The 24728-nt window shown below is 32.7% G+C and overlaps 2 protein-coding genes and 1 long non-coding RNA gene across 3 annotated transcripts; 2 read left to right on the forward strand and 1 right to left on the reverse strand.

Annotated features, from left to right (window-relative positions):
• Positions 1 to 5469: 5469 nt before the first annotated feature.
• Positions 5470 to 8452, forward strand: LOC108330467 (putative pumilio homolog 7, chloroplastic). Its single transcript, XM_017564950.2, has 5 exons — positions 5470 to 6830; positions 6968 to 7130; positions 7533 to 7696; positions 7875 to 8130; positions 8212 to 8452. Exons 1-5 carry the CDS (start codon positions 5470 to 5472, stop codon positions 8314 to 8316), a joined length of 2049 nt encoding a protein of 682 aa, XP_017420439.1. The 3' UTR covers positions 8317 to 8452.
• A 7688-nt stretch (positions 8453 to 16140) lies between these two features.
• LOC128196104 (uncharacterized) lies at positions 16141 to 17906 on the reverse strand. The gene is made up of 2 exons (XR_008248238.1): positions 17778 to 17906; positions 16141 to 17686 (listed from the first exon to the last, which is right to left on the reverse strand). It is a non-coding gene; the product is annotated as an uncharacterized LOC128196104 (long non-coding RNA).
• Positions 16338 to 24387, forward strand: LOC108330096 (sugar transport protein 5). The gene is made up of 4 exons (XM_017564582.2): positions 16338 to 16473; positions 17341 to 17660; positions 17763 to 18392; positions 23631 to 24387. The coding sequence occupies exons 1-4, from the start codon at positions 16338 to 16340 to the stop codon at positions 24060 to 24062; spliced, it is 1518 nt and encodes a 505-aa protein (XP_017420071.1). The 3' UTR covers positions 24063 to 24387.
• The last annotated feature ends 341 nt before the right edge of the window (positions 24388 to 24728 follow it).

The following is a 24728-nucleotide window of genomic DNA, read 5'->3' on the forward strand; positions in this document are numbered from 1 at the left end:
CCATATTATTAATTCTAGTAGCTTTATATTGGATATATATTGCTTTGACTAAAATGATATTTTTACTTGTTTTCCTTTTTACATGCATCACAAAGTTTATTTTGCTCAAACTTGATTTCAAGTAGTCCTTGAACAAGATTCTTTAAAACTAGTTTGTTTAAATGAGACATATGACTGTCAGCTAGTCTTTTATGTCATAGCCATGGTTTATCATTTTTAGCAAAAAAAAACATACAATAGAATCAAAAAGTGTTTTCAAAGTCAATGATGTAAGTGTTTTGGTATCTTTTACTAATGAAAACTAATTCATCAGATGATGCACAACAAATCAAATAATGGTTTGCTTCAAAACTTTGTCACATAGTTGGCTAATGCTGAACAAATTGTGTTTGAAGCCTTCCACTAGTAACACATTTTCTATTTCAAAAGATGAAGAGGTTTTTACCTTTCTAGTGTCTAGAATTTTACCTTTATTATTGCCACTATATGTGACATGTCCACTGGTTTTGTAGGATAAATGGTTGAACTTGCTTGTATATCCAGTCATATGCCTTGAGCAACCACTTTCTAGGTACCACATGGACTTATTTTCTCTTTGATTATCCTACAACACAAATTGGAGAGTAGTGACAAGTACCCAATTAAATTTAGTTCCTTTCATGTTAAGGGGTTTCAATGATTTCTTAGGAACCAATTTAAACTTTCCTTTAGGAACACCAGGATTCTTGTAATAGCATGAATTTGATGCATGGACCTAGATGATTGTAGTAAAAACATACAATTGAGGGTTTTCTTATGACAATAAACTTTCTGGTTTTTAATAGCTTATTCTTACCAACATACTTTATTCCTTTTCTATTCAACACAATCATTTGTGAACCAAGAAGAACATCAAAATTTGAAGTTCCTATAGTGAATTTAGACAAGATTTTCATAAGGTATTTAATTCTTTCCATTTGTTTTGAACAATTTTCACAATATTGAGCACATTCCTTGTTTTCATGCATGGTGACATTTTTCTAGAGATTCTAGTTTTGATTTCAAACTCTCATTTTCAGAATCTTTATTTTGTTTTCTAGCCACTTGTTTTCACTTTATACTTATTATTTGAGTACTAGAGTTTCCTAACTTCCTCATGCAATCTTGAAATACATCAAGTAGTTGATAATACTTATTTTAAATGCTTTCAGATTCAAAATTACTCATACTCCTTTCAATTCATTAAGGGCTAGTGTAGAGGATATAATGTTTTTGGTTTTCACATCATATTGTGCTCTGTTCTCTCTTGTTTTCATAAAGAGTCCATTGTAAAAATTCTTTAGGCATAGTCTTACCATATTCCGTCTTTGTGAATTGAAAGGAACCATTAACAACAACACTCATACACCTTTATCCACTAATTCTAAAAAGATTTTCATTCTTATTTTCCAAAATGGGTAATTCTCTCCCACAAACAAAAAGTGTGGTCTATTTATGCATGCCCATTCAACAAATGTTTGAGATATATTAGCCGATCTTTTTAACAGATTAATATTCTATTAATGAGCGGGTGCCAATTGTTAAAATTGTAGGAACAATATATCTCAACCAAAAGGAATGAATTAGTTTAAAACTGGTTTTAAACTTCTTGAAAATTCCTAGTGCATTAAATTGTTTTCAATGAACTTTTCAATCTTTTAAAAAATTAAATTTTTTTGAAACAAAACAAGAGTTTAAATCTAGTATTCTTCCAAAAACCTGAATTAGAAGGAAATCCACTGTAAGAAAGTGTCAAGATTATAAAATAAAAAATTCCAATAATCTAAATCTTTAACCAAAGCAAGAATTAATTCGTAACAATTCTCAAAATTTATAGTAAAGATAAAACCTAATACTCCAAACTCCTCTTATATCTTTTTTTTTTTTAAGGCTTGCAACTTTGATTTTCTTGATTTTTTTTGTTTAAGATGTTCTTATACATTGGAAATATACTGATAATTTTAATCGATTAAATTATTTTTTTAATAGATTAAAATAGAATGCTAAGCTTCCTTGTGTATCCAAACAATTTTAACAGAAAAGTTACTTAATCGATTACAACAAACTTATTTTTAACCGTTTTAATAATAAGTTAATAACATCTTACATTCAACATAAATTTTAACATCACATTGTTTTAATACAATTTAACAACTTGTTAATCATGTAAAAAATATTTAAACACATTTAAACATCATTCAACGTCATAAAAAACATATTAAAAGTAGTCTCAATTTAAGCATTTGGATGACTTCTCTATCAACATAAAAGTCTCTTTCTCTCTCTCCCTCTCATATATATATATATATATATATATATATATATATATATATATATGAGATTTGCTATACCTATTTTTCAGTTGGTACATTTTAGCAATGTGTACCGAGTTTTAGTAGACAAAAATACTCTTATATATCATGGATTCTAAGTTTTAAGAGTAAGGGTATTTGAATAATTTCATTCTCAAAACTAAAAAAAATAAGAAATCTCAAACCGTTACTCACCTCCCTCATTTCTCTTAACCATTTCTCTTTCATCTCTCTCACTCTAATATTTTCTGTCACCCTACTGTATCCCCAAGTGAAAAACTAAAAAGCTCAGAAACTCAGAAATAGAGTGAGAGAGATGAAAGAGAAAGGGTTGAAAGGAATGAAGGAGATGAGTAAAGGTTTGGCGATTTCTTGTTTTTTTAGTTTTGAGAATAAAATTATTCAAATACCCTTAATCTTAAAACTTAGAATCCATGATATATAAGAATATTTTTGTCTACTAAAATATGATACATATTGCTAAAATATACCAACTGAAAAACAGGCGTACGTGCACAAACCCCTATATATATATATATATATATATATATATATATATATATATATATTATAAAAAATAATTTTAGGATTTGGTTATTTATTTTTGTAAAATAACTTTAAATACAAGAAAGCTTTAGATACTACATTAGATATTATAACATTTTTTCTTCTTTAACTCTATTTAATGATATATTTCTTTGGCTTATTATTTATATTCTAGAAGAGAACAGTGGTGAATTTTATAAAGTATTTTACTTTTTGTGTATAATATTAATTTAATTTTTATCTTTATTGAATATTTTGAGTAATTATATATTTTTATGAAAAATTATATATGATTAAGAATAAATACGGTAACATTTTCTTAAATAGTCAACTGAACTGAATTAATTAGTTTTATTGGTTTATATATTCTGTTAATAGATCTTATATCAAGGAGAAAATACTTTATAATTAACTGGTTTAATTCATATTGGGTAAAACAGTAATTTAGATAAAATTAAGTATGATCACTTTTATGTCCATTACCAAATCACTTCCCAGATATCTGGATTCAAGGTCTTACATTTATTAATTATTTAAAATTTGAAATTGGAATTCTCTCATTTATAACTCTTTTATTCCTGTTTTATTGCTCTAACTTCTCTTATCAAATTTAACAAAATCCTTAGCAAATATTTGTTTTAACAAAAAATATTTTTTTCATGAATTTCAAATACATAGCTAAAAATATCATTATTTCATCATTAAGTTATTTAATTAATTTTTTACCATTTTTAATTAAATAGAATAGTTATATTAAACAATATAGCTTTTATATAATTTTTTTTGACCTGGATGTTACTGTTACAGGTCTTTTAAGCCATGGTTAGACTATTCAAGGTATATTTCATATAAAGGTATTTACATAGGTTAATATTGGGCTTTAAAAAGTTACAATAATGTTAAATAATTAATTAGTTATTGTTAATATATAAGACTGACAAAATATTAAAATAAGTTCACACTTCTTTCTAAAATAAATAAGAATACATGTTAAAGAGTTATACAATCAAAGAAAAACCAAAATTTTCCGATGTGGCACATTAACAAAATAAAGACTCTTCTACATGCTGAAAATATAGATATTAAATTGCAATATATTATCGATTCTTTACAAATTAATGACCAATTTGAGACTATGCACAATAAACATTGTACTTATTTTCCTTCACAAAAAACATTTAAATAAACAATCAATCAAATTAAAATAGACTCAGCTTAAATTTTCGAAGACATTAAAAAAAAAATAAACAAAAATTTAATTGAATATACTTAAGCCTTACCTTAGAACTATTCTAAAAACTAAAGCATATTAAGTACTAAAAAGATTTCAAATATTCTTGGTAAATCTTCATCTTGTATGTCCTCTATCAAAATAAAAAATCAATTCGTTATACATAGAAAACTACTTAAAAATATAACTCTGTTTATAAAATACAAATAAAAATAAAAAATTTTAACTTTATTTCAAATTTACAGTCATACTAGAAATAAAGATAAGGAACTTATATTTTCTACTAGAATTTTTAGTATTATCTCTCTACTATGTTTTTAAAATACACTAATTTTAATATATTAAAATAATTAATATGTTTTAAAATATCAAATGAATATTTAAATACACATAAAAAATCATAAAAAAAACTTAAGATAAAATCCAAATTCAAATATAATTTTCTTATGCAAAAATCATCATATAGTTATTACGATAAATTTACAAGCTTTTCTATATCTCTTTTAATATCTTCTTCCCATTTAAGTATCACATCAAACTTCTAAAACAACTTTATATAAGTATGTTGGCGTGTCAGGAGGAAGAATGACCTATTATTTTGATTATTTTGAAAATTACCGCGATATTGTTTAAATCAAACTTATTATAGTAAACATGTTACTAATATTATTTTGTTTGTTTTCCCAATGGTATTGTAAGTTTTAGTGCTTATTATAATTTAAATAATCTAAATTGTTACTATTATGAATATGAATATAGATTTATTATTTGGAATGTGAATTTATTCTATCGCATATTTGTTTATTATTATTTTATTTTTCCAAATTTTAACGAACACAATAACGCATTATATGTATATTATATATTTAAAAATTAGTTAATAAGATTCGTGTAATATTTACAGATAACCCAATAAACTTGTTTTAGCTTCCAATAACAGAAATGAAGTTAAATTTGCCTTTTATATTAAACAATAGAAAGATAATTTGAATTATTGATAAATCTTAACAGAATAAATTCAGATTAAAAAACTCAAATTTATTTGATTAGATTCTGTTAATAAAAGGAAATAATAATATGAAAGATATAAATATATTTATGGAGAAAATAGGATGAGTTTTACTTGATATGAGGATATAATATAAATAGGAGTAGGGTAATAAAAAGCTTAAAACCAGTGAGTGCTTTGCTAAACCTGTATCAGTCATTAGCAGTGTAGCAATCGAAATCCTATGGAATCAAATCCACCTGATTCATAGGCACTCTTCTTGCTGAGTAGTCTATACTTTCTAATTCTGTTTCACTCTTTTTCACTTCAAAACAACAAAAAAAACCTGAGTCATGGAGGCACACATCGTAAACATGTCAGAGGACAAGAGAGGCGCGGCAGCAGAAGGGGGAGAAACGAGGTTTGTTGCAAATCCCGATGCATCCAATTCCACACCAACCTCCACACCACTGTCCTGTCTCCGCGTCCTTCACCCTGATCACGTGGCTGTTGGGTCCCCCATTACCAGGGTTCCTCCATATTCAGCACCACCTCCCTCTCCCAAATTCTGGGTGGACCATGACCCTTCGACTCTCACTCACACCCACACCAACTGGGCCCATGATTCCTCACTGATTTCCGATTTCTCCAAAATGAATCTCCTCGATCAAATCCAAACCGATGTGGACCCCTGTCCTTATTTTAATCAACCAGGAACCCTTCCAAACCCGTATGATTCTGGTTTCAATGAAACAGAAAACCTTCCATACCATCCCCATGTCAACAATGCCCGCTTGTTCAATGAACAAGGAATTCTCCCCTATCATGTTAACAATTCGGCTTTGTTCAACGGGACGGAGAACCTTCCTTATCACCACCATGTTAACAACGCCGGATTGTTCACTGAAACCGGAACCCTCCTCCCCTATCACCACCATGTTAATAACGCTGGACTTTTCGATAAAGGTCACACTTTTGACACTCCAGATGATCAAGGTAACCTTCTGTATCATCACCCCGTGGACCAGAGGAGGAATCAGTTACAGGCCACAAGTAGTGGCAACTATCCCATTTTTCGTGATCGTTATATGGCTCCACATTCTTCCGGAGGGTTCAATAGCTTCGTCAGGTTATCTTCTATTGCGGCTATGAATTGCAATGCTAATAATCCTTCGCATCATTATGTTTCAGCGAAAGATAAGACTGAACCTCCTCACTTTCTGCCTCCGAAGAGAGTGGGGGGAGACCCTGCGGCTTTTAGGTGTGACAATAGCATTATCTTGCAAGGGAGAGATTCAAGACACTGCTTTGAGAATGGGTATGGTTCTTCTCATAGAAGGGGTCCTCCCCGTGACGAGTTTTGTGTGAGTGGCAGTGTTTCCAAGAACATTTTTCCTGGTGGTCCTTCAGGTCAAAACGCTGGGGAATTCTCACTGCCCATGCCACTGGATTATTATTCTGTGCCGGAGTCTCAGCGTTGCATTTACAACCTGGCAAAGGATCAGAACGGTTGTCGTTTCCTGCAGCGGAAGGTTGATGAGGGAAGCTTCGAAGATATGTGTGTTGTATTTGAGGGAATCATCGGGAGTGTTGTTGAACTTATGGTGGATTCTTTCGGGAATTATCTGGTGCAGAAGTTGCTCGATGTTTGCACCGATCATCAACGACTGCAGATTGTGCTCATGTTGACTAATCGACCAGGCCAGCTCGTTAGAATCTCTTTGAATACTCACGGGTATATTTCTTCGTATTCTATAAAAATTTTCTTCTTCTACACACACCAGTAGAAAAAATAAAATAAAATAAAATGAAGCATGCGTTTTGTTTTGTTGCGTGGTTTCGCCTCTGAGCTAACAGTGTCACTGTAAACAGCACGCGCGTGGTGCAGAAGTTGATTGAGACCCTCGATTCCGATGATCAAATTTCATTGGTCAAGTCTGCCATTCAACCGGGTTTTCTTGATCTTATTAAGGATCTGAATGGAAACCACGTCATTCAACGTTGCTTGCAATGCTTCAGCTCTCAAGATAACCAGGTATAACTCTCTCCTACCTTTTACTCTTCTAGTGTCTTATGTTGTTACATCATACTTGTGCATGTTCTTTGTAAAAATTGAATACGTTTTGAATTTATTAAACATTGTGATGAAATTATATTACAATGCAGTATAGAAAAGTATACTTGGATTGGAACAGTCATATCATCATCATATTATCCTTGGGATTGTCTAAAATGGAAATGGGACTTATTTTTATATGAAGATATCATATACTCAGAACGTGGATTCTTAACAATACGAACACAGTACTCATAATGTTCACGACAGTTTTCTTTCCATTGATATGGTAGTTGTGTATTGGGCCGGATAACCCAAAACAGTGCTAGTATGTATATATTACTCATTCTTTGATATTTAAACATATCCTTTCTCTTGCAGTTTATCTTCGATGCTTCTGTGAAGTATTGTGTTGAAGTAGCTACTCATCAGCATGGATGCTGTGTATTGCAACGCTGTATTTATTACTCTATGGGTAAAAATCGAGATAGGCTGATCTCAGAAATATGCAAGCATGGACTTCTCCTCGCCCAGGATCCATTTGGGTAATTGAATCCATTTGATACGATAATTTTTTATTTGGACATCAGTATATTATTCATTTATATTAGAAATTGCCTAGTTTCTGTTGTAAATATTTTGTTGGTTATCCCATTCAAAAAGTTTCCTAATCTATCCATTGTTTTGATACACTGAGTTACACTCATAAATAATTTTTTGCAGAAACTATGTTGTTCAATATATTATAGAAACTGATACTCCAACTGCCGTAGCCAAAATGCTTGGTCAGTTTAAAGGGAATTATGTACATTTGTCTACACAGAAATTCAGCAGTCATGTGGTTGAAAAATGTCTCAGAAATGTTGGAGATACGAGGTCCAGGATAGTTCGAGAATTGCTGGCTGCCCCTCATTTTGAACGACTTTTGCAAGATCCATATGCCAATTATGTCATTCAATCTGCTCTCTCCTTCACCAAGGTTTGAAAAAATTACTTGCACAGCATATAATAATAAATGATTGTGAGAATTCTTAATAATTACTAAGATTATGTGTGACAGGGCCTTCTGCATGCTTCTTTGGTTGATGCAATTCGTAATTACAAAATGTTGCGCTCCAGTCCTTTTTGCAAGAGGATTTTCTCAGGAAATTTGCTGAGGAAGTGATGCTTCACGGTCATATGTTGTTGTTTTGAATAGTCTTTTTAGTCTTTATCTAAGTCGGTCTAAGTATGTCGGTACTCAAACTAAAGGCATTGTCGTGTATTATTTCCTTGTTGTTGTGTGATGTATGGCACATTCCCTGGAGTTTCAAGTCAGGTTCTACGCTGTGTTTAATAAATATTTTAAGGATCAATTATTGGTTTTGCATTTTCATATGTTTATGTTTTCTTATATTTCTAAATCAATTGTTTTTTTAATTTTAAAGCTGCTCAATATTTTCTTTTTGATATTTTCTTTAAATGTTTATACGCAGTTAATTTATTATTCGATTTTACCCACATTGGTTATACTATGCACGAATCATCAAATTTTTAATTTTATATTGTAATATTTTAAAATGAATATTCTTCATTATTATGATTCATAAAATATTTTTAAAAGGTGACATTTTTAATAATTTCAATGGGAATATTAGCATTAAAGATTTTTACATAAAAGATTCAATTATTACAGTTTTAATGATTACGTTACATATTAGTTTTCCTTAATTTAATCTTAAATAATTTGATACTGATTCTAGTTTTACGCACGAAAAAATATAGATAAGAAGGCTCTCTCTCTCTCTCTCTCTCTCTCTATATATATATATATATATATATATATATATATATATATATATATATATATATATATATATATATTAATTTGCACTAATGTTTGTATTGACTATGATTAAACATTTTTATTTATTATTTTATTAGTATTAGGATTTAGGGTTAACTAATTTATGTAAGAGTTGTTTTCTTTTTAAATTCCATTAATAAAATAAAAACTATAATAACACTTATAGAATTCATACAGAAGTTATTTTAAGATTATAATTTTTCTATTTATTCTCCAATTTGTTTATAAGAGCTTACTCGCTCCAAGTCTAAAATATTGAAGTGATCCTAAAGTGGACGTGTTTGCTAAAGGATTCAAGTGTTTGCTTGACATCCAAAATTATGTTGAGCAGTTTCTAATATTTGTTTTTCAAGTCTAAAAGTATATTGAACCAAAGCTGTAATAAGAGAGTAATACTTAATAAACTACTCTGTAAATTTGTATGACATCCTGCAACGATTTGATAGTATCACAATGGGTGAATTTAACAGGGCCCAAAATTTCACCAGCCCTATTTGTTCTCGGTGTTTTAACTAATAATTGCTTGAATTTAGAGTGGTTAATAATTTTCTTTCACTTTTATAGGTCTATTTCTTCCTCCACCCCATTTTTCTTCCCTGCATTCCCTTAAATTACAAAATCTCAACTTTACCTTCTGTCAAAGTCAACCATAATCCTATTTTCCATTTCTATCATTTTCTCTTGCGTCACATCACACACGTTACACTTACTTTTACATTTAAATTTGTTCTCAATTAAGATAATGATTAAATTATTTTATTTAAACAAAATTCCAAACAAAACAAAATATAAATAAAATGATTAAATTGAGATTTTTCACATTACACTTATTTTAACGTTACATTATCGTTACTACTTGACATATTCTTATTTAATAAGACAATACTATTTTGAAAAAAACACAAAATAAAATAAAATTAAAAAAACACTAAAAAGAAAAAAATAACATGACTATGATACATGAGTTACGGTTATTAGTATTGTTTTAATGAAAAAAACTAAATTGCATCACATTTTCAAAAATGATGACCAATTGAAACCAATTAAAATCTAGTGATTTAATTGAAATTTTTGAACAAATGCGAGGACCAACCGAAGATTTAAACCTTATTTTGTTCATTTTATATGTTATCTAGACTGATTTGGGACTATTGTGGTATGAATTTATGAATTTTATGCAGGTTTGTATGTGGTAATAACACATAGAAACATGCTATTAAAAAAAGGCTTAATATCACTAGGTCCCAATTTTTGTTAGCTTTGTTCGAAATGGTCATACTTTTTTTAAAATGTTCAATGTAGTCCTAAAGATCGTAATTTGTGTTCAATTTAGTCCTTATTGCAAACGTCGTTTAAATTGTTAACGGCCAAATGTCTAGTTGTGCAATGAGCGACACATCACTCTTGACACGTCATCATCATCTCCTACCTCCAAAAACTCTAATTTCCCCCTACACATAAACCTAGCCACTACCTAACCCTAATCGTCGCCGCCACGCTCACGGCCAGCCACCATCTTCACACCTCCATCATCAAACATTTTCGAAACCTTAACCAAATGGTCGTGCCACCACCACCGCTGTTCATCTTCTCTGTTCAGCAACCACCCAGAAACACCACCATGACCATCTTCCCCTTCCTCCACCATGAATCGCCATCAACGTCTTGTCGCGACAACGATGACCGCCGCAACGAGACAGCGAGTCATGCACAAGCTCATCTTCTTCGTCAAGTCTTCAACCTACAAAGGGAAATACAAAGAACAAAAAAGCTAATTGGAGCATAATCGCCGCCGAAAAGCGCCATTCTCCATCAATCTTCATCTTCTCCAGTCATTGCAAAGCTGCTCTTCGAATCTGTAAGTAGAAAGAAACCAAATCGCAGACAAGCAACCATGAGCCAGATTCGCATCGTGACGCTCTTGCATTTCGAAACCCATTCAGTTTTCGCAGCCGAGGCATAAGGAAGCCTTTCCCCCTTGAATTTAGAAACCCTAATTTTTTGGGTGAGGAAGGGGTTGCCACGTGGCAGTCTCTCACTGGCTGTGCCATGTTTCAGTCATGGTAGGTCAACAGTTAATTGACATGTCATTCATTGATTTAATGATTTAAATGGTGTTTGCAAAAATGACTTAGTTGAACAGAAATTACGATGTTTAGAACCACATTGAACATTTTAAAAAAATTAGGACCATTTCGATCAAGCTAACAAAAATTGGGACCAATAATGGTATTAAGCCTAAAAGAAACAAAACTTTTTAAAAAGTGATATTCTATATAGGTTAATACTCCAACCGATATAATAAACTTCACTTTTTATACCAATTTTAACTGATATAAAAAAGTGAAACTTCTTGTACCAGTTGGAGCATTAACCGATATATAATATTAAACTTTTTATATCAGTTGGTTGTAGAACAGTATAAAGACTATGGATTATATAAGAATTTATACTTCTTCTAGTGAACTTTTTATACTGGTTTCAAAATGAGTATAAAAAGTTAAATACTCTTTATACCCCTTAATTTTATAATGGTTCAAAAACCGGTATAAAAGACTTTTTTACGGTAGTAACCAAAAACCTACTAGCTAATTGACTGAATTAAAAGAACTTAACAAAAATTAACTAATCAACTTAAAATATCTTATAAATTATTATTTTTCATTAGTTAATTAGATTCATAAAAGTAAATAAAAAAATAAAATAACTTATTATTTAATTTATTTTCTATAAGTTAAAACTAAATAAATTTTAAAACAAAATAGAGCAACAAATCCTTTCCGTTTCACTTGTCATCAAATGGAAATAACAGAAAACACGATTTTAAAATGTGTCGAACAGGAATAAAATAGTAAAAAAATTCTAAAGAAACTTTACATATATAAATAAATTGGTCGATAAATTTGAATTAGCCACAAATTTAATCAATAATTTTAAAATTTTAATTACAAACAAATATATTTTGATTTTTAAAATTTGTCAGTAAAACTGAATGGGATCAATGAAAAAGAAAGTGTAATGGATGTAAATGGGATGAGTTGGGAAGCAGAAGGTCTGTTTGTGTGTGATGCAAGTTTGCTGCCAACTGTAATTGGTGTGAATCCCATGATAACTATACAATCCACTGCATATTGTGTTGCCAAGAGAATTGCAGCCTTTCTGGGAACAGGATAAAGTTTGTTTCTTTGTTCTTTTCTATATACAACCTACCATGCCCCTGCCAATGTAGATCAGTAAATTATGGTGCCACCGCAAACTACAATAGTTTCGTAGCTTGTTTGGAAGTTTGAACAAACATGTGATTACACTATATAACCATTTTCCAATTTTTTAAGTTTACGTTATGGATCTCGAGATCCGTTCTTTAACGAATGTCTCATGTCCGTTCAAACTTTTTAATGTTTTGAGTGTTTTTTTATATTAATTTATTGTTTTTTAAATTAAATTATAGATAGTTTTTAATTTAATTTAATTATAGTTATGTAATTTATATTTTTTAAATTATAGTTTTTAAATTAATTCAATTTATATTGTTTTGTAAATTATTTATAATTAGTTACGTGGTTATAATTAATTCAATTTAATTTTATTTAATGAATTAATGATTATACTGTTCATGTAATTATAAGTGGTTGAAATTTTATTTTGTGATCCGTTTATTCTTCAAACGAATGTCGATATCCATAAACGGATTTTGGGATTCGTTTAATTGTTTTACGGATACCAATATCCGCTTAAGGTAAATACGTTTTAACGACTACAAATTAAATATTTTACAGGAGAAAAAAATGAATGGAGAGGTGTAAGGAGCATTGTGTGGTGGTAGAGGGAGTAACTCTCACAATTTTGAATCCGACTCATTAAGAACACAACTCACCTGGGTTGAACTCGTGATGAGTTAGGTTGGCTCATCAATCCACCTAATTTTTTCTAATAAGTAGCTTTTGTTGGGTTAATTATTTTACAAAATATTGAAACAAAAGCTCGTGTGAAATATTTTTGTATGAAATAATTAAGCAAGATGAAAAATTCAAAAATCTATATTTAGTAACTTAATTTTTATGTAGAAACGAACTTAAATCATTATGAAACCATTAAACATTTGGTTGAGAAGATTTTGTGATATATATCTTTGTGTAAATGAAATCTTGGGTTTGATTGATTATAAATCTGATTTAAGACTCTCCCCTTTATTTAGATTTGAATTATAAAAAAATGTGTAATTAAGTGAGTTAGTAAGTCAATCAATTTAACCCACCAACCCGTGGTGGACAGGACTGAGTTCGAAGTTTTTCAACTCAATAATAATTGAGATGGATTGAGTTGACTCACTAAGTGACCAACCCGTGATGGATTGAGTTGGATGGTCCGTTTTGACGACACTACTAGAGATATTGGTCTCTAAATTGGTCTCTATTTAGTTAATATCAATTTAAAAACTAATTCCTTTTGTAGTCAAACCCTTGTAGTTATAGTGACTCATTTTTGGTTCCTAAAATTGGTCATTATTTAGATATTTTCTTATAGTGATTGTAGCCTATATTATGTTATAAGATATTGATAACTCAATTTATATACTTTTGTATTAAGGCTTATTACACTCATTAGGATCTTTATTTCTTTTATCTTTCATTTTTATCTTGGTTTATCAACTTCTTTGAAGTTTAGGATTTACATCAGTGTTCGCCATAATAGTTTACTAATGTTAAAAATTCGTAGGTAAAATCCTTATTGGTAACTTTTAGAGACGGAACAAAAATTTCGTCAATATTTATTGATGAAAATCTTTATTGGAAAATATCTTTATTTGGTTCATCCTCTTCCTCCTCCCTCATTTTTCTTCCACACCAAAGGTATTTTGCTTAGGTTTTTTTTCATCTTGTTTCGTCCTCAGTCTCCATCTTCACCTTCTTCCAATGAGAATGATTCCCCTTGAGCATTTTGGACATAGAGGATCCATCAGAGAGGGCTATGAGCCTTTTTCTTCTTTAATCCCAAAGTTCTAGCGAGCTTCAACCGCTAGTCAAAGTCTTGCCATAAATGTCGCAAACTATGCATCTTCATCTTTAATTTTCCTAAAGCATCTTTGTCGAGTGGCAGTGTCAACAATTGGGATTTCATCATGGCCTTCGTTAATTTCAGGCTATCTACAATATGCCAAGCGTAAAACTAATTTTGTTGTCCTTGGACTTGCCTCCTCCTCTATTGTCTTACCAACAAAATTGCCATTAGTGGAGATAAGGTGGTTGTGGTGAAACTATAAGGTTGAATGGAATATGTGAGGGGAAAGGAGGAACAAGAGAAGAGGAATCAAGAAATTAGAAGAAGTTGGTATTAAGAGAAAACGAGGAAGTAGGTAACAAGTTGGTATTAAGAAAAAGTGGTGTGTTTGGATTTGGGTGGAAATGTCTTGTTCTTTTTATTGACAGATTTATCGATAGATCAATACTTTGTTAATAAAAAAATTAAATCATCATGATTTTTCGTCGATAAAATAGGTAGATAATTGAAATTTGTTTTACCGACAAATTTTAAAAATCAAAATATATTTTTTTGTAATTAAAATTTTAAAATTATTGATTAAATTCGTTGCTAATTCAAATTTATCGACCAATTTATTTATGTATGTAAAGTTCCTTCAGAATTTTTCTACTATTTTATTCCTGTTCGACACATTTTAAAATCGTGTTTTCTATGTTAGTTCCATCTAGTGTCAAGTGGAACTGAAAGGATTTGTTGCTCTATTTTGTTTTAAAATTTATTTAGTTTTAACTTATAGAAAATAAATTAAATAATAAGTTATTTTACTTTTTTATTTATTTTTATGAATCTAATTAACTAATGAAAAATAATAATTTATAAGATATTTTACGTTGATTAGTTAATTTTTGTTAAGTTCTTTTAATTCAGTCAATTAGCTAGTACGTTTTTGGTTACTATCGGAAAAAAAGTCTTTTATACCGATTTTTGAACTCATCCCATTTACATCCACTACACTTTCTTTTTCATTGATCCCATCCTGCAACTCCGAGTTATGTTATTTGTTAAAACTTTGACGAAATTGGAAAAAGAGAAAGAGAAAAATAAGAGAAGAAGAGAGAAAGTAAGAGTATGGTGTCGAGTGAATAAAAGTGTACACAATTAGGATTTTAAGAAAAAGTTAAAAAAGATAAAATGTAAAAGTAAAAAATAGTATTTTGGAATTATAACAAAAATTAGAAAGGTGTAAGGAGTCCTGACAAAGGGAGTAACACTCCAAAATTAGTTTATATCGAAATTTTAATTTTTTTTCAATCTAACTTCATTCCGAATCTATGATATGATAGGTTTGATTGACTGATTGATTCCAACCTATTTAAAACATTAGTCTCTAAATATTTATCTATAAATAGGTTATTATAATAAGTAATTATTTTTTTATACTAAAATTTGTTATGATTTATTAATTAACTGAATCCTATATTCTATTATACACTGCGATTTTTTACGAAAGCGTAATCTATTCCTCTCCAATTTTTTAAAATATTAATTTTTGAATAATAATATAGGCTACAGTTACACAATCATAACTCTTAATAATCATAGTCTAAATGTCTTGTTTTTTTACCACGACCTGATACAATTCTTTTTAAATATTAATATTAATTGTAATTGAAATTTGAAGTTTGGTTTATGTATGTAGTGAAGGATTGATTTCCCCTGTTAAAACAAAATCCCGTTGATATGTAATAACCATTATAACAATAATTCACTATGGTTGAATTATTATAGTACAGTTGTTGACATGATGCATTATTTTAACTAACCTTGATAACAATACATGACTGTAGCATCGACAATTCGTTCCTAAATATCTTTATTTAGTGTCAATGCTTTATTTTACTATCATAGCAGTCACTTTTTACTTGCTGATAAATCTATCCAATCGTAAAGTTTACTGAAAAAAGAAACTGAACTACAGTATTGAAATATTATTTAAATGATTATTAATCATGTTTTTACTAATGACATATTTAAACGAATGATAACAAATAAAAATAAAAGAGATAATCTTTTACTTAAAGTAAAAAAAAATGATGGATTTTAACTGGGTTTACGTGGTTAGTTAGATTAATTGCAACCGTCCAAAGTTAAAAGAGGAAATTAAAAAAGGTACTTTTATATACGGTTGCAGCACTGTTCACAACTACAGATAGATACGTAATTGCATCCATTTGAAGAAGCCATTTTGTTTCGTTTGGGTGAGAAACTTCCTTAGGCATAAATTGGGGACGCGCAAGTATCATCCACCCTAATAACCACTTGGAACCTGTAAATCAGATCAATTAACAGAGCTGAAAATGGCCGTTGGGGGATTCACGGAGAATGCACTGCCGACTGCCTTCCACGGCGACAAGATAACACTCTCTGTTCTCATAACGTGTATCGTTGCTGCCTCTAGTGGACTCATTTTTGGATATGACGTTGGAGTTTCAGGTTTTTCTTCTTTTCGTGATGTGATTTGTGAACGACTCACTCTTTTTCATATCTTCTATTATTAGATTGTTATTTTATTGAATAATAAGACTATTCATATAAATTTAATTAATGATAAAATATATTCAAATTTGGTATAGAATGAATAATTATAGCACCAGGTATAATGTTATTTTACTGACAATGTGTTCTGAACTATAATAATTAAGAATATTTTGATAAAAATAATTAATATATGAAATAAAAAAAAAGAAAAAGTCTTATAAAAAGGTTATGACGATTTTCAAAACAATATCCTACTTTTAGAGATGAATAGAGTATATAAATTATCTTGCTCATAAAATACTTAATAAGGAAACAAGAAATAAGAGAGAAATTAGGTATACGAGAAAATATAATATATTAATACATGATAATGATACGTGTTTTTTTTTATTGAAAAAAAAAATAAAAAATAAACGAGAAGTTGCTATTTACCCACATAGTATTCTTGAACAAGTTCCACAGTTTCTTAGTATTTCTTATGTATTATTGCAACTAATAAAACCGATGTCCTGCGCAATTTAATTTCATCTTTGGTTCTCGTCCACACCTCTCAGTCGAACCAAAATAGTAAATCTACGTTTCTAGTTTCATCACTTTTTAATCTACATCCATTTAAGAATTACTTTTCATAATAAAATCTTATAATAAGATAATAATAATAGGTATAAATAAAATAATTTATGAAATTATAATTTAAGTGTAAGAGAAAAATGAACGAATTTTAGTTTGGAATAAAAAAAGGTCCCATAAAACAGACTTTTTCTCAGTAGTAATTTATATAAAGTTGAGAGTGAATTTACCGAGAATGTTATGTAATTTCAGGAGGTGTAACAACGATGGTACCATTTCTTAGGAAGTTCTTTCCATCAATTCTACGAAATGCATCCGATGCGGAAGTAAATATGTATTGTGTGTATGACAGTGAATTGTTAACATTATTCACGTCTTCTCTCTATCTTGCTGGTTTGGTGTCATCTCTGGCAGCTAGTCGAGTAACAACAAAGTTTGGCCGAAGAAACACCATCATCTTGGGTGGGGCCATCTTTCTTGCTGGTGCTGCACTTAATGGAGCCGCACAAAATATTCTTATGCTCATTCTTGGTCGTATCCTTCTTGGCCTCGGACTTGGCTTTACTAATCAGGTTAGCTTTAACAGTTTTATCTGTCTCTACAATTTCAAAGTTCTTAATAATAGGTAAAAACATGATTAACCGTACGCATGGTGTGGTATGAATTTGGAAAAGGCTGCGCCACTATACCTTTCCGAAATCGCACCACCCAAATGGCGAGGTGCCTTCAACACAGGCTTTGAATTTTTCCTTGGAATTGGAGTGCTTGCCGCCGGCTGCATAAACTACGCCACGGCAAAGTACACCTGGGGGTGGCGGCTCTCTCTCGGCCTCGCCGTGGTGCCTGCTGCAGTTATTACAGTTGGTGGCTTTCTCATAACTGACACCCCGAGCAGCTTGGTTGAACTTGGAAAGATAGACCAAGCCAGAAAAGCCTTGCGCAAAGTAAGAGGTTCCCACGTTGATGTTGAACCGGAGTTGGAGGAGCTTATCAACTGGTCACGGAATGTGAATTCTGTGGAGCAGGAGCCCTTTATGACTGTATTTGAGAGGAAGTATCGACCTCACTTGGTCATGGCTGTTGCTATCCCACTTTTTCAGCAGCTTACGGGCATCCACATCGTCGCATTCTACTCACCTAACCTTTTTCAGTCCGTGGGATTGGGACACAGTGCAGCTTTACTTTCTAGCATAGTCTTTGGACTTGTCAACCTTGTTTCCATCATCGTCTCAACTTTTTTTGTTGATCAGTTTGGTAGAAGATTCTTATTCATTACTGGTGGAATTGTCATGCTTGTCTGTCAGGTAAGTAAATATTAAGCATTATTTTTGTAGAATAAACTCAAATGGTGCCCACATGTCTTCCACTGCACCAAAAAAAATCTTGTCTGGTTATGAAAAAAAATCTACCGAAAGTAAGCAAATAGTTGGAGGGAGAAAAGACATGCACCGAAAGAAGTATAATAATAAGAAGAAGTAATGATGGCACCACCGAAAGAAATTAATAATTGGACCCTTGCATCGTTTTCTTCTTTGATTCTTCAACTATAAATAGGCAAGCACAAGCAAGGAAATGGCACGGTGCAGAGAGAAAAAAAAACTGAGTGTGTGAAAGAAATAAAATAAGTGTTTGTGTGTAGTGTGCACCGAGAGATAAAAAAAAAGATTGTGTATTGTGAGTTTAAGGTTCTGAGTGTTTTTTGTAGTGAGAAATTTTTCTCTTTCCTTGTGTTACAGAGTGTTGTAATATTTCAGAAATTTGTGAAGTTTTCAAATAATAAAATTACTTTGATACCAACAAATTGGTATCAGAGCTCTGAGAGTCTGAGTGTCCGAGTGAAAAAGAGAGTAGAAATGGCAAACCTTGTTAACAGTGTGTCCCTTCCTCAGTTGACAAAGAAAGTCAACTTTGATAATTGGAGTGTGCAGATGAGAGCTCTTCTTGGATCCCAAGACGTATGGGATGTAGTGGAGAATGGGTACGAAGAACCCACAGACGACGAAGGACTGACGGCTGCCCAACTTGTAGCGTTGAAGAAAACGCGTGTGAAGGATAAATCAGCTCTATACATTTTGTACCGAGCTGTGGACGAATTTTGCTTTGAGAAGATAGTGAATGCTAAATCTTCAAAAGAAGCATGGCAGATTCTGGAGAAAGTCTATAAAGGAGACAGTCTAGTTAAACAAGTCAGGCTTCAAACTCTCAGAGGCGAATTTGAAAGCTTGAGAATGGAGGAGAAAGAACGAGTAACCGAGTATATATCTCGAGTAGAGGCAGTGGCAAATCAGATCCGCAAAAACGGAGAAGAGTTGTCAGTCAGTCGGGTGGTAGAGAAAATTCTGAGATCATTAACAGATGATTTCGAAAGTATAGTTTGCGCTATCGAGGAATCGAAGGACCTGCCAGCACTCTCAGTTGAAGAGCTCACTGGGTCACTTGAAGCCCACGAACAAAGGAGAAGGAAAAAGAAGGAACCTCTTGACCAAGCACTACAAGCACAACTTGACTTGAAGGGAACTCGGAACACTCAAGACCGAGGTCCTGGAGGCAGAGGAAGAGGAGGTCGAGGACGAGGTGGTCGAGGACGAGGTGGACGTGGCAGAGGTAACATTGAAGCCTTTACAGAACATACCGGACAACAAAATTGGCGTGGTCGTGGTCAAGGAAGGGGTCGAGGAGGTCGGTCCAAGTCTGAAGTGGAATGTTTCAAGTGTGGTAAGAATGGTCACTACGCAAATGAGTGTAGATCAGAAAGTTGCTACAACTGTGGGAAGCCAGGCCACATAGCAAAATATTGTCGGTCCGAAAAGAAAAGGGAAACAAATTTGCTTACTGAGGAAATCAATGAAGAATTAGGAGTCTTGTTGATGTCAAAAGGCCCAGAAGCCGAGCTTAAGCCAAACTGTTCAAACAACACAGTTTGGTACTTAGACACAGGAGCAAGTAACCACATGTGTGGAGATGAGAATCTGTTCAATGTACTCACCAAGATTGAGGCCGGACATGTTTCATTTGGAGATAATTCCAAGGTGGCTGTAAAAGGACGTGGGACAATCCGATACATTCAGAAGGATGGACGGGTTGGAGAAATAAGAGATGTTTACTATGTTCCTGAGCTAAAAAATAATATATTGAGCATGGGACAGATGATGGAGAAAGGTAACTCAGTTCACATGAAGGATCGTGTACTATACTTGAAAGATAAAATTGGTCGTCTGGTTGCACGAGTAGAGATGAAGAAAAATCGAATGTATAAGTTGGAATTAAATATTCTAAAAAATAAGTGCCTGAAGCTTGACGTAAATGATGAAGCCATGGTATGGCATTTCCGGTTTGGTCACTTGAACTTCGGAGGCCTAGCCGAGCTGTCAAAGAAGCAGCTGGTACGTGGATTACCAGGCATAGAGTTTGAGAAAAAGTTTTGTGAAGAATGTGTACTCGGAAAACATTCAAGGACTAGGTTTCCAAAGTCAGTTGAGTTCAAGGCAGAAAAACAACTCGATCTGATACACACCGATCTGTGTGGACCAATCTCTCCTGACTCATTCAGTGGTAAGAAATACTTTATTTCATTCATAGATGATTTCTCTCGGAAGACTTGGGTATATTTCTTAGAGGAGAAATCGAAAGCATTTGAGGTATTTAAGAAGTTCAAGCTGATGGTGGAGAAGGAGACTGGCAAGCAGATAAAAGGTATACGATCTGACAGAGGAGGTGAATTCACTTCAACAAAGTTTAAAGAATATTGTGAAGAGCATGGAATAAGGCAATTTCTTACAGCTCCATATTCACCACAACAGAATGGCGTGGCTGAGAGGAAGAATCGAACCATTCTTGATATGGTTCGAACTATGCTTAAAGGAAAAAATATGCCAAAGAAGTTCTGGGCGGAAGCAGTACAATGTGCAGTCTATGTGCAAAACAGGTGTCCACATACTAAACTGGATGGAGTGACGCCACAAGAAGCATGGAGTGGGAAGAAACCGAGTGTCAGCCATTTCAGGGTTTTTGGTAGCGTGGCTTATGGCCATGTTCCAACTCAGCACAGAACAAAACTTGAAGACAAAAGCAAGAAATATGTTTTTATTGGATACGATGAAAAATCAAAAGCATACAAACTGTATAACCCAATTACAGGAAAAGTTGTTGTAAGTCGGGATGTTCAGGTTGATGAGGAAAGTGAATGGAGCTGGGACAACATGAAGGAGAAGTCCTCATGGAGCTCGGAATCTGGGGGAGAAAATTCAACAGTAGGTCACAGAAGCTCGAAAGCTACTGGGAGGAACCTAGAAAACATAACTGAGAGAATCAATGATTTTTCGGAAGAAGAAGATGAACCTATGCAATCCAGATCTCGAAGTTTACAGGACATTTATAACTCCACTGATGAAGTACATGTAGTATGTTTGTTAGCAGGAGCAGAAGATCTTAAATTTGAAGAGGCCATGCTTGATGATAGATGGAAGAAAGCAATGGATGAGGAGATCGACTCAATTGAAAAGAATGAAACATGGGAGCTGACAGATATACCCAAAGGAGCTCAACCAATTGGCTTGAAATGGGTATATAAGAAGAAAATCAACGCAGACGGAGATGTGGAACGTTACAAAGCTCGACTCGTGGTGAAGGGTTATAAACAACAGAAAGGTATTGATTATAATGAAGTGTTTGCCCCTGTAACAAGGATGGAGACAATCCGACTGCTATTTTCTTTGGCAGCACAACATGGTTGGACGATACAACAAATGGATGTGAAATCTGCATTTTTGAATGGAGTTTTAAAAGAAGAAGTCTACGTGGAGCAACCTCTCGGTTACATGCGAAGAGGAGAAGAAAAGAAGGTGTTGAAGTTAAAGAAGGCGTTGTACGGCTTGAAACAGGCTCCTCGAACCTGGAATGAAAGGATTGACACCTACTTCAAGAATAATGGTTATGAGCAGTGTCCGTATGAACATGCTCTATACCTAAAAAAGAAGAAAGGAGAAATGTTGTTTGTTGCCCTATACGTAGATGATTTAATTTTCATGGGAAGCAAAATTGAGCTAATCAACGAGTTTAAGGAGGTAATGAAAAAGGAGTTTGAAATGACTGATCTAGGTGTGATGAAATACTTTCTAGGTTTGGAGGTGGATCAAAGCTCGAAAGGGATTTTTGTATCCCAAAAGAGATATGCTGAGGAGATACTGAAGAAGGCGAAGATGATGAAGTGCAATCCAGTTTCTACTCCTATGGAACCCGGAACGAAGCTAACCAAATACGGAGATGGATATCGAGTCGACCCAAGCAAGTATCGTAGCCTAATCGGAAGCCTAAGATACTTGACCAACACGAGGCCAGACTTAATGCTAAGCGTGGGGATTACAAGTCGTTTTATGGAGGAACCAAGATATTCTCATTGGAAAGCAGTAAAGCGGATATTAAGGTATGTAAAGGGTACAATATCTTTTGGATTAATGTATACTATGTCAGACAACTACCAGCTTAGTGGATATTCAGATAGTGATTGGTGTGGAGATATTGATGATCGAAAAAGCACGACTGGCTATGTTTTCTTTATGGGAGATACAGCATTTACTTGGCTTTCCAAGAAACAACCCATTGTGATGCTATCGTCATGTGAGGCAGAGTATGTGGCAGCATCCTGGAGTGTCCGACACGCAATTTGGCTAAGAAACCTACTGAAAAGTTTGGAGATGATGCAAGAAGAGAGGGTAGTGATTCGAGTAGATAATAGATCAGCAATCGAGCTAGCAAAAAATCCAGTCTATCATGAAAGAAGCAAGCATATTGATGTTCGTTTTCACTTTATCCGGGAAAAGATAAAAGAAGGAAGTGTTGAGTTAGAACATGTGGGAACTAAACAACAAATTGCAGATATATTCACAAAACCGCTCCCTGCAGTAATATTTCATGAATACAGAAAGCTTATTGGGATGAAGGATAAAAGCATTTGAGTTTATGGGGGAGTTTTGTAGAATAAACTCAAATGGTGCCCACATGTCTTCCACTGCACCAAAAAAAATCTTGTCTGGTTATGAAAAAAAATCTACCGAAAGTAAGCAAATAGTTGGAGGGAGAAAAGACATGCACCGAAAGAAGTATAATAATAAGAAGAAGTAATGATGGCACCACCGAAAGAAATTAATAATTGGACCCTTGCATCGTTTTCTTCTTTGATTCTTCAACTATAAATAGGCAAGCACAAGCAAGGAAATGGCACGGTGCAGAGAGAAAAAAAAACTGAGTGTGTGAAAGAAATAAAATAAGTGTTTGTGTGTAGTGTGCACCGAGAGATAAAAAAAAAAGATTGTGTATTGTGAGTTTAAGGTTCTGAGTGTTTTTTGTAGTGAGAAATTTTTCTCTTTCCTTGTGTTACAGAGTGTTGTAATATTTCAGAAATTTGTGAAGTTTTCAAATAATAAAATTACTTTGATACCAACAATTTTGTCATAATTCTATATTAGAATACTATATAAATAAAATTTCGCTTTAATATTAATTTTGAGTTCTCACGTTGCATAATTGCTTTGGCCACTTTGAAGATTTCGGTGTCTGCTTTGCTAGCTGTGGTGACGGGTGTTCATGGTACAAATGACATATCAAAGGGTAAAGCCATGATGGTTTTGGTGCTATTCTGCATTTATACTGCAGGTTTTGGTTTGTCATGGGGTCCTCTCACCTGGCTAATTCCAAGTGAAATTTTCCCCTTAAAAATCAGAAGCACTGGGCAAAGCATAGCAGTGGGGGTGCAGTTCATAGCACTATTTGCTTTATCACAGACATTTTTGACAATGCTGTGTCACTTCAAGTTCGGCGCCTTCTTGTTCTATGCCGTTTGGATTGGTTTGATGACCCTTTTCATTATATTTTTCTTGCCTGAGACCAAAGGAATTTCTCTGGAGTCAATGTACATCATATGGGGCAAACACTGGTTTTGGAAAAGGTTTGTTACAGGAGTAGCTGACCAACCATAAAAATTGTTGGCAGTGGAACTCCTTTCTGTAGCTTCTGTTTCTTAGTTGATAATTCTGTAGGTTCTGCTTACAACTTCTGATATCAGAGTACTAGATACAAGCAGTAATGTATGAAACTTATACAAATTCTGTGGAGAGCAGTCGATTGTGATTTTTTGGATGAAAAAACTATATTACGTCTATGAGAAAAACGCTTAAATCCATAGTGTGACTAAATATATTCATTGTTCTGAAGTTTGTTAAATTGAAAATTTGAGATCCTAGAGAATACCATCATACAAAGAAAGGTTTGACTGGTTAATCCTAGCAAGGACTTTCCAAATAACTACATGCTTTGATTTCTTTACATGAAGTGTTATTCTTAGAAATTTTTTGTTGGTAGGGAAGAAAGAATATTTGAAGTGCTTCAATTCGTTTACAAAACAAAACTATGTATAATGATGATTATAAAATATTTGTATTAGACGAAAACAAATATTTTATAATCAATCATCTTAACTCTCCAAAAAAACACCCTGCGTGAATTACTTACATGTCATTCAGTTAATGGCAATACAAAAATTTTAACCCTCCTAATAGATCCTGCCCCACCTCTACTTACATATCCATCCGTAAAATTTCAAAAGATGATCTCATATCCATTGTGAGTAAGGTTTAATGAAGTTG

This window comes from Vigna angularis, chromosome 4 (genome assembly GCF_016808095.1).
Source record: "Vigna angularis cultivar LongXiaoDou No.4 chromosome 4, ASM1680809v1, whole genome shotgun sequence".
NCBI lineage: Eukaryota > Viridiplantae > Streptophyta > Magnoliopsida > Fabales > Fabaceae > Vigna > Vigna angularis.